General features: G+C 38.9%; 1 protein-coding gene across 2 annotated transcripts in view; it reads right to left on the reverse strand.

Moving 5' to 3' along the window:
• The window catches only part of LNX1 (ligand of numb-protein X 1), a 109035-nt gene that overhangs the window by 82196 nt on the left and 11322 nt on the right, over positions 1-15517 (reverse strand). Inside the window, exons 1-2 of one of the 2 annotated variants that reach the window (XM_089525231.1) lie at positions 9813-9873; positions 1392-1888 (exon numbers count right to left, since the gene is read on the reverse strand). In XM_089525231.1, coding sequence (XP_089381357.1) covers positions 1392-1801 — 410 coding nt within the window. In that variant the 5' untranslated portion in view covers positions 1802-1888; positions 9813-9873. Of the gene's footprint in view, positions 1-1391; positions 1889-9812; positions 9874-15517 lie in introns of those variants that run through there. The other variant, XM_089525230.1, reaches the window with a different exon arrangement.

Genomic DNA, 15517 nt, shown 5'->3' on the forward strand with positions numbered 1-15517 from the left:
TGCCATTGGTTTATTTTATTTATTGGCTGATTTCAATTGGCTGGGATTAATTTCTCAAAAGCAACTCACAATATTTTTTTTAAAAAATCCAATGAAAATAAATATACTAAAAATCAACTCCGCCCCCAGCATTGCAAGTTAGAGCAGGAAAGAAGTATTAGCTGTGATCAGCACACCTGGATTACAGGGAAGTATTACTCAAACAAGTCCCATAACCTCAGGGTGAAACTTGAGTTCTTCCAATGATTTCAGCATAGCAGATGCAACGTTGCAAAAAAGGTACTGGCAAAATTTACAATTGGTTTGCAAAGGGGTTGGCTAAAAGGCCTTGGGCAAGAAAAGGTGAATGATATTGAGACCAATCTGTATGTTGTCGTGGGTCTGCTCTCTAAACCAGCAATAAAAGGCTTTTGGCGTATTGAGACAGGGTAGGAGACAGAAAATTGTTGTAGCTGTTAAACCAGTTACACAATGCTACATGAGGTCAACTTATGTATCTGAGAAAAGCCAAAAGATGCATTTAAGCCCTAGGCACACAACAAATTAGCTTGTACTTGCTGCATTAGAAATTCCTTCAAAGTGCTGCATAAACCTTAAATTTATCCTGAGACCGGTTCAGCCAACTAGACAGATAAGTAAACATAATTTCACAGATTAGACAACCTGAGCCACAGAAATTGAGTACAAATTACCAGGTTTGGCTGGTTTAAACTATAGTTTAATCCTTATGACTTTAAAAAAACACTCATGTTTTTTTAAATTGATTTTTTTAAAAAAAAACTCTGGCTATTATTATTGTTTTCTAACTTTCTTATTGGAAAGTTCAAAATGACTGTTTGAATGTAAACATTTTAACATTAGCAATTTATTGGCAGTTGTTCATTGGTAGACCAGTATCCAGTGTCGGTTGCTTCTTATTAATCACTTTATTTTACAGTGCAACCCTGCACATTTATAACTTTGCTTGATGCCACCTATCTGGTGAGAAACAGGTTTCATCCATGTGGAACCTGTTCCTCACATGGATACTTCACTTAGAACTATCAGCAAGGAGTATTATGACAGGGACACACCATATGCTACAAGATAAGGCCTTTTGTTTTCATGCTTGATTGACTGTATTTTTCCTGTAATGTTTACAGGAAAATGTTTACCTTTGGTCCTTCAGATGTTTTAGACCTCAATTTCCAGAAAACCCCAGCAGCATCAACCATGTTAAGAGACTATTAGAGTGCTAATACTGCTTAAGTAGGAGGCCCATCACCCACTCAGAACACACAAGATGTAACAGACGACTTATTTACTATAGAACAGAGTAATAAAAATACCGAATTTTGCTGGCCCTGAGGAAATTCTCGGCTTTTATGGAAAAGACATATAAAAGGTCTTACCCATTTTGAAAATGCTGTTCAAGGTTAGAGCGCTGCACAACATCTGAGCAGAATTCTGTGAAAGGACAGCTAACCAAGAGCTTATCCAGGAGTTTATTCACCAGTAGGCTGGATTTTCTGCAGGTCTGTAGTATCAGAGTTTTACGGTCCATGGGGCAGAAGTCTTGTTCCACTAAGAAATCTGTAAGGCAAACTGTGCAATAGGTGTGCCCACAAGGAGTGTCCAGTGGTTCAAGCAAAGGTTGCAAACAAATGTGGCAAATGAGATCATCATCCACATCTTCAGTGTAGCTGTACACATGGTTCTCTTCTGGTAGATGTGGCTGGCCACAGACCAAGCATAAGGGAACAGAGCTTCCTTCAGCTTCTTCTAATGGATCTTTTTGATTCATAGCTGGATACTGTTGCATCACACAAAGGGCAAAGAAATGTTGATTTCTATTCAAATTTCAGTCACAGTCCAAAATACTGTCTGCCGTTTCTGTAGTTCTTCCGATCTGTAGAGAGGCATTAGAACAAATCAAATGAAATAGTATTGAAGCAACAACTGTAATTATGATTGATTATGGCACACAAGGATCAATCAAAGTTTACTATACAGGCCAATAGACATATTGCAAGTTTAACAAGAACTCAAGATAAAGATCCAAATTACAAGGCTAATTAAAAAATGGATCAGCAACAGAAGAGAAAGGAGTTTTTTGCACAGCTAAAAAACCCAGCACACCTTTCCCAGTTTGAATCATCATCTGGGATACAACTGAGTATTATCTCTCGCATTTTGCTGTCAATGCTGCCTCCGGCCTAAAACCTGCCTAAATCCCAGTTTGCAACTGTGCTCAGCTGGCCAATTTGCAAAGTTGGGAGCTTCCCGGCCAGTGTTATCAACAAGCCTCGAAGATATTCCCTGGAATGTTTTACCAAAATCCAAAATCCCTGGAATTCCCCAATATTTACTGGAATATTCAGTCAAAATCCCTGGAACTAAATTAATTAAATTCCTCGGATTCCGGGGAATTCCCCGGAAATTGGCAATGCAAATTGGCTGGCTGAGTGCAGCTGGGAGGCGGGTTTTAGGCGGGTTTTAGGAGGGAAGTGGTGGCAAAATGCAAGCAATAATACCCAGCTGCATCCCGGAAGAGGATTCAAAACGGGAAAGGTAAGACGGGTTTTTAGCTGTGCAAAAAACTTCAAAGAGATAATGCCATTCAAGCTATCTCCCCTACTGCCAACTGATTTTTTTCGGACTAAACATTTTCCAAATCCAGATGAAAATACATTCAAATGGTACATTCTTTTTGGCAGGAAACCAGCCTAACTGAAAGGCGTTAACTTCTCTCTCAGTAGATCACACAGTGGAGTCACAGATTATGTAATGAGATGCAGATCCTCAACTGCTACGCATGCATTAATAGCCTATATCAGTGATGGTGAACCTATGGCACGCGTGCCAGAGGTGGCACTCAGAGCCCTCTCTGTGGGCACACACGCTGTAGCCCTAGCACAGAGTTTGTCAGAGTTTCTTACTAGAAAGCCAGAGGGACGTGGCACTTTACAATAAATAAGTGGGGTCTGAGTTGCAGTTTAGGCACTCGGTCTGTAAAAGGTTCACCATCACTGGCCTATATCCTTAGAATTACAATTTTATCATGAGCATTTCTCATGGATGTAAGAATGACCTTCTCCCTTCTCTCACCTATTTTCTAAGTCAATGTTTAACAAGAACAGCTAGGCTATGTTGGGGAATATACTGGCTGGCTACCATGAGAACTGCTATTATAGTATGGTCAATATACTAAGCTGTCATAGACACACTTTTTTCAGCTTCAGAGATCCTCCTGCCCATGTACACTGTAAGGGTACCATGTTATTGTTACTGTTATTAGTTCACATTTCATATTCACAACAACCCTGCAAGGTAAATTACACTAAGAATGAAAAGAGGAAGTAATTTAGCATGTTTCATGGCTAAACTGAGACTTGAAGGTGGTTCCCTTCATTTAACGACTGCATCAAAATATGGCAGCCAGGCTGATTACAGGCACACCTAGAATGGCCCACGTTACACCGGTCCTAAAATCTCTCCACTGGCTGCCTATTAGTTTCTGGGCAAGATACAAGGTTTTGGTTTTAACCTTTAAAGCCCTTCATGACTTGGGTCCTGACTACTTGCGGGAAAACCTTCTTCCACATAACCCACTCCACACATTTCTAGAATTGGCATGAGGTTCATGCCTGAGGAATCTCTAAAGCAGAGAGATTTTTAAAGCAATAGCTTTAAAAATGTTTCCAAGGCAGTTTATCCTTTGACTCTAAGAAGGATTCACCAGGGTGGCAAAGAGCTAGTTCAAATCTCATTTAAGTTATACCTTTCTGAATACTATTGCAGCAGCTTCTACAATTTCTAGTACAGTAAACTTTTTCTCTGACGATGTGAAAAGTGATCTCCCTGCCTAAAGCCTTTAGATGTGCCTAGAGATAATTCAAGGTTCATTTCTCCACAAAACTCACAGAATCCCACAGTATCTTTCCCTTTCTCACTGAAAGCGTCATTCAGCTGCCTGCTTCACCATGGACTCCATTCTGTAGAGGAACACTGTTTTTCAAGCCTCCAGGATTACATATAAAAAAGCCCCCAGAATTATGAAGGAGTACTATAAAGATTACATGACAATTTCATTAAACTGGGGGGGGGGGGGGGGGATTCTCTCTTCATATACCATTTGTGCCAAAGGCGGCAGGGATTAGGGTCAAAATGTAATATTTATGTTAACCGCAGCCTATGTTTATAATGGAAGTAGCTGCTGTGTGCTGTTTCTTTATTCTGTCATCACTCTGTAGTGGTTTTAGCAGCATACAGATTATTTAAAGCTTGTTGGAATCAAAAATAAAAAGAAGAGGAAAAGCTTGCATCAATATATAACATCAGATTAGTATTTTTTTGCACAAAAGCAAGTCCCAGTGAATTCAGTGGGTATGATATTGTAGAATGCATATTTGGGGTAGCAGCCTAAGCATTTGTATTAAATAATTTGCCCTTGCACTTCTCAGCTTTGTTTTCTTGGTAGACTGACCAAGAAAGAGTGCTTAGAAAAAGAAGACTAGGGTTGCAAATTTTAAACAAAGAGGCCCAAGACAGTGGATTCACTAGGGTTGGCATCATCTGGTATCGCCCCCCCCCCGCCCAATTGACCTTCCCCCATACCACACCACACTCATAAATCATAATTCCCATGTGTCACTGAATGTAACGGCAATATTTGTGACATAAACAATTAGCAAAATTAAAATTATACCTTTAAATTACAATATCATACACACACACTAAATGTATTTACATGTACCTAGTTTCATGTGGTTAACCTGAAAATTTGGTAAGATATTATTTTTTAAACAAAATTTAAAAAGAATATTTTTTTAAAAAAATATTTTTAATTAATTTAAAAAAAAAAACCTGAGGCCTCTCCTTTCTCCTCCCACTAGTCCTTGCCTCACTCAGCTCATATCTTCCACTGAACTCTATCATTTTAAAAGGATGCAGGTGAATGCCACATCCAATTTCTGCCAAAAGGCAGATGTTTGGGGGTCAATGGTGTGACCCCCCCCCTATTAGCGTGTAATCTAGTGTGGCCAGACACCCCACACCACTAGTGATGCTCCTGGCCTGAGGCAAGGAAAGAGTCTACTCAGTGGTTAGTTCCAATGGTGCTTATTCCCAGGAAAGGGTTATATGACCATAGCCTACAGCGACAAACAATTCCAAACAAATGGCAGAACTAATACCTGAAGCTTCAGAGGATTCCAAAATAATGTCCAAAATCAGCCTTTATTATAGGCACTTAAAACACTGCTACTATTTTTCAAAAAAGAAGGGGGGGGGGGGGAAGGATGACTGACATGCCAAGTTTATAGTTAATCAGAAAGTCACCCAGTAAGTCAATGCCTGGGGTGTGAACAAAATTCAAACCATCAGACTAAAATGTTATTCCTTTGCCTCTCTCTTTGTATTACAGAGTAGTTTATCCAGTTGAAATCAGGCTGAGCTGGAATACAGTGTTCTGTTTTACACTGCACTGATACAGTTAAATTCAAAATAAAAACAGACCGAGAGAGATACATTGCTTCTTTTGGACCACATTTTGCTGTTGTAATAAAATAAATTGAAAAGATCCACTACAAACACATACCATTAAGTCGCAGTACACCCAGGGATTGGATGGATGTTTTGCATGGCTGTGTGTGTTTTGGCAAAGAGCCCAGTTTAAAGAAATTGTTCTATGAACAAATGTTAGTGCAGCCCCCTTTTCTAACACAGAGTGAGTCCTGGTTATCCTACCACACCTGATAAAACATGATATACTGCTATTGGCATTTCCCAGTAATTGACAGCTGACATAACAGGGAATCTTTTATCGTTATAGCTGTATGATTTTTACCTTTACTGCTGTGGCAACATCCCATGGAATCCTGGGATTTGCAGTTTGGGCATTCAGAATTCTTTGCTAGATTGCTATAGTCCCACTCAAAACTACTGACCTCAGGATTTCACAGAATTTAGCCACTGAAGTTATGGTGAAATATACCACCACAACTGTGTAGTGTGAAATTGCCCCCAGAATGGGGAAGTACTGGTGGTAGTTGCATGGCATATCCAGCTCTTGGATGGAGTGACATGGGATGGGATGATGGAGTTGGCAGAGCTTCATTGCCTGTTTCAGTTCAAGGGAAAGAGAAAGAAGCTCCATTAGACCTTGTGGATGAAGCCCTCATACTACAATCAAAAGATGACACAAATATGTGATTCTGAAATTTAGGGCACTTGCCTGCCACAAGCTGTTTGCTCCTGAAGCAGAATCTGGCAAGAAGAATGACTTGCACAAATTGCCTTGAGGTTTATTAGACCAACTCTGACATTGCATGTCATAACATGCACTCTGTAGCACACTATGTTGAATTTCAGGGTACGTTCAGCACAACACACAGGGATACCACATACACACCTGGGGGCAATCTACAACTCTACAGTTAGGCCTGGAGTGGGACTTACTGTACAGTACAGGCTATTTTTTTTCAGACTAACAGAGTGGAATAAAAGGAGAGCTGTCACTTATAGAACAATGTATAAGTGTAATGTATATGTAATGTATATAGGACTGAAAACGTCATTGCTTATTATCTGAGCTCTTATATATATAATCTATGTGTTTCTATCATAGGAACAGGGTTCACACGTGTCCAAACTGTTGATTTCCTCTCACTGGATCTTCTAAACTGTTAGAAGATGGCACTTTTTACCTCTGTCATTGGGAGAATTAAACATATTCTCTCTTGTGGAGATGATCTAAGTTGCTGTTATGCTTAATAAATTCTTGGTTTTCATTTACTGTATAATGTTTTTGTAATTGTAACATTTTAAAAGCTGCCTATAAGTGGATCTCCATTTATACACAGCTTGCATTTTTCTGGACTCTAAACAGAGTCCCACAGTTATAAATAAATGCACATTGATTGACTCACTTTGCATGTAATATGCATTTAAGTCTTTGGGTTCTGCATATAAGGCTGTAAATGTATGCATCCCCTGGACTGCATCCTCATTGTAGAAATAATCCACTTTCACAACACTTTAACTGCCATAGCTCAATGCTACGGAATTCTGGGAATTGTAATTTGCTGTTGCACCAAGAAAGCCAAATGTCTCACAAAAGTACAGTTCTCAAAATCCCATAGTATTGAGACCTGGCAGTTAAAAGTGGTGTCAAACTGGATTATTTGTGCACTGTAGATGCAGGCCTAATACCTTGTCCCTCTCCTGCAGATGCTCCCTTCTTGTCATCTGGATTTCTGCCTTTCTCTCCCCCTCCATGCTCTCACATACACTTAAAAAATAGTATGTGATAAAGGCTTCCCCATATAAGTGTGTGTGTGTGTGTGGGGGGGAGTCCCTCCACCTGGATAGCTAGCATTTTGTGGAATAAAAGTTTAAGCTTCTTTCTTCCTGACATGCTAGCTTTCCACATACAGGATAGGAGTCTGGGGCTTTCTTGTATCAGACTGAAGTCACCCAGTTCAATAAAAGCACATAGGTCAAAGCATATTCCTTCTCCCCAACTCCTTAATAACATTGATAGTTCAAGTACAAAACAATAGCAGAAATAATGATTCCAGGAACACATTCTGGTGAAATCAGCAGGCACTTAAGGAAAATTCAAGACATCCTAATGTTTAAGGAGATTATTGCACATGGGTACTTTTGCACTGTGTTTGCACAATTTCTTTAACGGGATTACAATGGTATCAGTAATGTTATTGAAACACTTCTTTCTGCATTATCAATTAACAATGTAGTCCTTGTTTTATGTTATCTGTTTTCAACAAACCCTGTGCTATCCACAGCCTCCACCTCTTCTTTTTCCTCTTTCACACCTGTGCCTTTTTTAACTCAAAATTTTGCAACAATGTGATTAGACCCACAACTGCAAGATTCTTTTGTCTCCTCTGATTTCTGATGATTTGTGATTTTAGACTTGTGGGTAGTTGTTTTAGGATCAATGATTCTACAGATAACAACAGACTTTCATCTCTTGCATCAGTGGATCCAGTGAAATTGAAGTCGGCTTTGGGAAACCTTATGCTGTCTTACATGTGTGTCACTTTAAATGTACAAAGAGACATACTGCCAGGTAAGAATAGACATAATAGCAGCTCAAATGTATTACATATCTAATTCTAAGAAGGGTTGTATAGAAGCTGAGACACGGCATACTCTAATTTAAGTGTCCAAATGATTACAGCAGAGATGGGAATTATGCAAACCTCCAGATGATGTTTAACTGCATGTCTCAGCAGCCCTAGTCAGCCTAGCCAATGCTGGGAGCTGCCATTCAGAAATATCTGGGGAAACAACATGATTCTCACCCTGAGATTACAGCATGTCATTATTCATTAGATGTTTACAAAAATATAAAATAAAGCTAAGTAGTTTTGCAATATTAAAGGTAAAGGTTTCCCTTTGACATGAATGTCAAATCGTAGTTGACTATAGGGGGCAGTGCTCATATCTGTGCCTAAGCTGAGGGAGCCAGCATTATCAAAGACAACTCCAGTGGTCATATGGCCAGCATGACTGCATGGAATGCTGTTACCTTCCCACCAAACTATTCATCTATTTGCACTTTCACATGTTTTCGAACTGCTAGTGACGGGAATTCACTCCATCTTGTGGCAATTGGGCCTCAAACCGCCAACCATCCAACCTTACGATCATCAGAATTGGCATATTTGCAATATTACCTTGTTAAATATAATGATGCCTATCCTGTGGAATGACTCTTCCAGGAAAAGATACACTAGACAACTTCTGGTGAAAATTTGTAATATAAAGTGTGTAGCAGCTGATAGCTTTAATGTTAGTGGGACAGTGAATCTATTCCATGTTTTAATCAATGCTTTAAAGGCACTATCCAAGCTTCTGACCTAGCTGGAATATATGAACTCCCTCCAAAATAGCCTCAAAACCTGGGATACCTCTTTCAAATTTCAGTCTAAATCCAAGAGCAGATTCACCAACCCAGTGACATGGGAGCAAGCAGTTGCCAGTGCAGAAAGCAGTACCATCTATTATCCAGTTCTATTGCACTCACTGCAACACTCGATGCATCTCTATGCCATCAGCTCTCACATGGAAAAAAATCACCTTCTGTCTTCTCAGTTAAAAAAGAATACAGTACGAGTTTCCACATAAAGATGCCAGCCATAGCCTCTGGCGAAACATCAGGAATAAACTCTTCTAGAACACAGCCTCATAGCCTGAAAAACCCACTTTCCACATAAACATTATGAACTTTGCAAAACATTTTAAAAGGTGTGACACACCTCATCAACTAGTCTACAGTCGATACAAGCCGGCTACAAAAAAGAAAAAGGAAAGGAAAAGAAAGGAGATTTGGAATTTCTTCAAACACACACACACACAGAGCAAATACTTTTTTTTTGTACTACAAAAACTTGTCACAGTTACAGACAACATGGGGGAGGAACTGAAAAACAAAAACAAAATGCAGCTGTTGAAAACTGAAGCATCTACTGCCTCCAAATGCCACTGCTCTAATTTTATATAATACACCTCTCTACATTTTGTTTATTTCAGCCATTGTCATATACATGGAAATGCACCCACTCCAAAGCAGTTAAACTTAATATATGCATGGAAGAATTTGGAAGGAGGCCTCCATGTATAAAATCTTAGCTGGATGGCAATCTGCCTTGAATCCCATTTTGGGAGGAAGGCAGGATATAAATCTAATAAATAAATAAATAAATAAATAAAGGCAAAGGCATGTTGCATATTCAATTCAGCTACCAGGGCTATGCATTCTAGACTGGAACTATATTCTATATTTCATACATGGACAAACTTACCTTGGATCTAGGTGCACTGCATAGTGATGGTTTGTGACATTTCACATGTTGAAAAGGCTCAGTGACTCCAAAGTATTTCCCCTTCCTCAAAGAATACTATTCAAGTTTTCTGAGGTCTTGGGTAATCCAGCAAAGTTAGCCTTTGACATATATTTCCTTCACCTATCCACAGGCAAAAGGTTCAGTTCCTGAGACACCAAGAGACAGCAGTTAACTGCTTCACTAGCATGCTTCTCTCCTACACATCAGGAGGCAGTCATGTGGTGTAAACCAAGTCAGGTGCCCAAACTCTCCTGAACTACTCCTTGAAATATGTGCTACTCCTAATTGCCCTCATAAATGCAACCGCACTCTGTGTAATAAATCTTATTATGCAAATATGTAGGGCTATAGAATGCTAACTGCCTGACTGCCACTTAAGCTGTTCCTCTGAATGTACAGCCTTTTACTGGCAGACTGATCATGTATTAAACATGAAATGACACGTTCGTATTGATCTCTCACCATAACCCTGTGGTGATTAATAATGATCCCTTTGTACACAGAAGGCTTGGAAAGCCATCATGTGTCATAGTCTGAATCTAAGAAGCCAGCGCTCAGAAAAGTTACTTTCTTGGATTACTGCTCCCAGAATCCCCAAGCCAGTACGCCCACACTGTGCAGGAAATTCTAGAGCAGATAGTCAAAAAAGTAAATGGTTCATACCCTTATTCAGCTGCAAGACATACTCTGTGGTTTTGAAATATTCACTGTATCTAGAAATAACCTACTGCACAAGAAGAGCAATAGTTGCAGGATGAATACTATGAGTGCATTTGCAGCTAGTACTGAAAACATTAGGACAGTTCCAAATAAACACAAACATAATCTTACACTTCCCACTGATCTCATTGAGACTATATAATTCTACAACCCAAACTCAAGTGTTTTTTAAAAAAAGCTTTCAAAACAATATTAATACATAATAATAACAAAAAAGCAAATGAACAATAAGAAGCAATGAAACCAAAATCCCAAGCAACCAAATAATTATTACAATTACAAAACCCATTTCTCTCCGTTCCAGCCCGACCCCTGGAAAATGTGTACAATAAACTCCCTTGTCATGAACATACATAAGCAGTATGAGCCTAAACTAAATTATTATAGATATAAGTTTTCCACTATGATTAACAGTGAGAATATACCTAAAAAATGAACACTGGGGACTGGACAGACCACTGTGACTACTGTTTGCTTGAGAAGATGTAATTAGAGATCTGTTCCAATATATAGATGTAGAACTGGGAGCCCATCAATCAAACAATTGGAAAAAAATAAATCTGCAATGCTTGGAGTAAAAATTATACATTGCATGAGCAGTACATTTTGCATATATATTAAGAACATAAGAAGAAGCATGATGCATAAGACCAAACAGCTATCTAGAGTAGAACATGGAAAAATTTGTTTTTGAACTAAAACATCCAGAATTCCCCTCCCAACATAGCTGGGGATACCCAAAAGTGCCCTACCCAAAAGGAACCTTCCTAAGATCTGGTATAGACCAGCATTATGTTTATACAGAGTGTAATCAATTGGAAGCCCACAAGCAGGATATGAGTGCAGTTACCTTCTCCTTTTCAAGAACCCCAGCAATTGATACATAAAGGAGTAGTGCTCTGGAAATTGAAGGAATACATATTCATCATATGCATCATTGATGATCTCCTCCATGAATTTAACTAGCTCCCTTTCAAATCTACCAAAGCTGGAGGCCTTGCCTATATCCTGTTTCCACGGTTTATCCATGGGCTGGGTGAAGACATGCTACTTTTTTTCTGCCAAGATCTTTTATTCCAAGCACTGCAAGTTAGTCTTTGCTCCTGCTCTGCAGTTTTTATCTTTACTCAGTTCACTGGTTTTAACTCTTCGAGAAATGATCTGCTCCAGTCATTTCTAGAAAGGGTTACTATATTTTTTGAAATACAGACCATATTTCTTTCATCCATTTATCATTGGTGGCTAACAGAAAACATCTGAATTTAGAGCTCAGCTATTTATATTATCCAGACATGCCTAGTTAATACACAAAATTGCCTTTATCATTTTCTAAAATTCTTTGAAGATAACACACTAAAAGTGAATCTTTGATAGCTAACAACACTTCCCAGAACTGTAAGTTAACATCTTAGTAATTAGTTGTTGTTATTGTTGTTTAAAAATATAGCTGGTTGGCTAACCAGGAGCATTCCCCTGGACCATGTGTTTTCTGAAAAGCGAAAAATCACTCAGAATTATTCATTTCAACATCTCAAACAGAAGAATAAGAGCAGGAGAAGCAAGACCATAATTTAGTCAAATTAGGAACAAACAAACAAAAATACCAGAAGAAGATTTCCCATGATTTTCACAGTAATTTAGGATAGAAAATGTAGAAAACTGAATATGTAATACAATATTTATTATTACTCCATAAGCCAATCAATACAAACAAACTGACAAAAAATTTATACAGTATTAGAGGGGATGCAATTTGATATTTCATAAAAACAATGAAATTGACACTCAATAAAAACTTTTTAGATACTTTGGCCAATTTTAGACGGTTCTTTCTCTCTAATCTTAATTACTAAAGACAGGAACTTGGAAGCCAACAGGGTGACATTAGAACATCTGTCCTCTATTGATCTTGTACTTGCCTTGACTCTTTCAGTGAGTAAGTTTAGATAAAAGAGTTGCAGGGCACCATTTCCTTCTGGCATTTTTTTTTTTAACAAATAGCAGTTTTGTTTTTTAAAAATAAGGTTTTCGTTATGAGAGTGCTGATGGTCTCACTTCCCTAACCTGTTCTCCACAAGCTTGCCTATTCTTTGTTTGTTGTTACTTTTTTACATTAAAAGATTGCAAATCTTAAAAACAGAACATCTATCCTCTAAGAGAGCATTAACATAAAACTTATCCGATGCCTGGTTGATGACTTAATAAAAGAGAGATCAGCTGTTTGCAACTTTAGCTATAAATAACGGAAGATAATAAAATGTGTGACATATTTTTCAACCTTCTGTGAACCACAAGGGCAAACTTTTGAAAAGAGAGGTAGCCCAGCTTCTCAGCCTTTTGGCTAAGATCAAATGTAGCACTGGATATATTTAAAAAGAGTGGTGCAAGGTAAGGAAAGAAGCACAAGTTAGGTGGGGGAACAGGGAACAAAATCAGGAATTTAAATCCAGATGAGGACCAGGAGGAGGAAGAGAGAGAGAGATCCTTCCCCTGACTGCAGAGGCCTCCACAAATGCCCCTCTGGGAGCCTGATACTTTTATGGTTCCATGCAAGATTTAAAGTGGAAGCCAAACTATGTAAGCAACCAAATGCCGTACTAAATTTCCAAGCCTGTACAGCAAAATCTGTTGACAGGCATGAAAATCAGGAACATCCTTTCTTTAAACTAAGTTCATTGTGTTCTACAAGTTATTTTTGTTACTTCCCATTGAATCAAATCCAGTTTTTTTTTAAAGTCTTGGAAGAAAAAAAAACTCCAGCAGTTTGGCAAAGCCAACAGAATACAGATGTCCTTAAGAATAGAGGCCAGCTTGCAATTTTTGTTTGTGGGGTAAACTGAACTTTCTTCTGTCTTTACTTTTCAAACATGCATGTATTTGTCTCCACAGTGAACTTCAGTTTCCTCAATAGTTTTATCCATCCCACATGTTTTTATGATGGGTTACTCACATTTTGTTTGCATAGTTACAAAATTATATATCTTACAGTATCTTACCTGTTCCCTTTTATAAACCTGCTTGTTTTATAATAAAGAACTGCTCATGCTCTCCCCTGCTTCAGGCTGACAAAGCTCCTGAACTTCATCCTTGAGGGACCACAACTGATAGGTCAACAACATGGTGGGTATTCTTTCTTTCTAGAGCAGAGAGCTTCTGTATTTGTACACTACTAATATGCTTACCAGACTGAGGTAAGATTATAGCACACAATAACTGCCGTAATAAAAAGTTAAAGAACAAAAAACCTTAGTCATAAAAACAGGTTATCTCACAAATAGGGCACAATAATAGCATTGGCTCTTTTGAAGCAAGGTCTGCTGTCATGACTTAACAGCTATGTATGCAGTCAACTCAAGATTCCCACCAACAGTAATTCTACATCACTCTATCTTTACACTTTTTTAATTTAAAATTTAAAAGAACAGTAATGTCAGCTGGAAAGATTCATCATAAGTGACAGAATCACTGTTCAAACATTAGAGCCACTTTCTAGATCAGAAGTGGGAATCATGCAGCACTCTAGATCTTGTTGGACTGTAAGTCCCAGAAGTCCTGGCCAGTATAGGCAGTGGTGAGGAACGGTTGGATCTGTAGTCCAATGACATCTAGAGCGCTGTTCTAGATACAAAATAAGTACACATGAAAATGTTGCTTGTTTTGTTTTGTTTGTTTGAAAAAATTATTTGGTAAAAAAGCAAAAAAACAAAACAAAACAAAAAACCCAAAGTAGTTTTATCTTCATCTTCATTTAATTGATAATTGTAACCTTTCAGTTATTTTGAGTAGGACAGCTAGAAAAAAAACAAACCACTATGCTTTGAGGGTCAGGGGGAGGGTGTTAACATCCCATCTTATATGGCAGTGTCAATACTAGACTATGTATATGTATACACGCACATGTGTGCATGCATGCGTGTTAAGAGCCTAACAACTGAAGCTGAGTCAATGCCTGATTGATCAGCCTGCCCTGGTTCACCCTGGTTGGAATTAATAACTTGGAGAAAATTAATTAATTTCCTAGAGGTGCCCTAGATGTCTAAAAAAAATGATTCCAGATTGAGGCCAGACTACATCGGTTCTCTGCTCTAGTCAGCTGTACCACTGTAATCTCAGCTTTGAGATCTCACTCTTAAGTCAAACAATGGCTGATACCATCATGAGACATCATTCTAGGCTCAAATGATGCAGCTACTTGGCTAAGCCTCATAGTCTGGTGATGCCTCCAGCTTGCCAAAACATACCTGCTGCCCCCCATGACGGCTGAGGTTGGATAGCATGGGGGATGGCTTTTTGCACCTTAGACTTCCCTGCTAGGGAGCTATAGCACTCTATAGTTTAAGGGAGTGCCTTACAGGTTTCTAACAAAAACGTTTCAGAGACTCAAAGGCCATGATTCTGTTGGGAAGAGCCAGTTAAAACAGCATCACTGTGATAAATGTGTACTGTGGATACACACTTTGGCCTGTTACAGACTGCCAAAATAAAGCTGCTTCGGGTCTCTTTGGAGGTATGCTATTTAAATGATGCATGGGTCCTAAGAGTCTGGAGGTCGCGCCAAAGCCACACTCCATTCCTAAGCACTGGAGTGCAGCTTTGGTGCAGCTTCCGGATTCTTAGGATGCATGCATCATTTAAACAGCATACCTCCAAAGAGACCCGAAGCAGCTTTATTTTGGCAGTCTGTAACAGGCCAACATGTCCAAAAGGGAAAAGACAGAGTAAGGACACATGAAATACAAGTGGCCTCATTCTTCCCACACTTACTGGTGGTCATTCACGAAGGGTGGTGTGTGTGTGTGTGCATGCATGCCCTTTCCAGTCACCTGTCAACTTATGATGACCCCATGAATTTCATAGGGTTTTGTTAGTCAAGAAATACTCAGAGGTGATTTTGCCAGCTCATTCCTCTGAAATACAGCACCTGATATTCATTGGAGGTCTTC

This window comes from Sceloporus occidentalis, unplaced genomic scaffold (assembly GCF_023333645.1).
Source record: "Sceloporus occidentalis isolate IW3139 unplaced genomic scaffold, rSceOcc1.0.p SCAF_5, whole genome shotgun sequence".
NCBI classification, from domain to species: domain Eukaryota; kingdom Metazoa; phylum Chordata; class Lepidosauria; order Squamata; family Phrynosomatidae; genus Sceloporus; species Sceloporus occidentalis.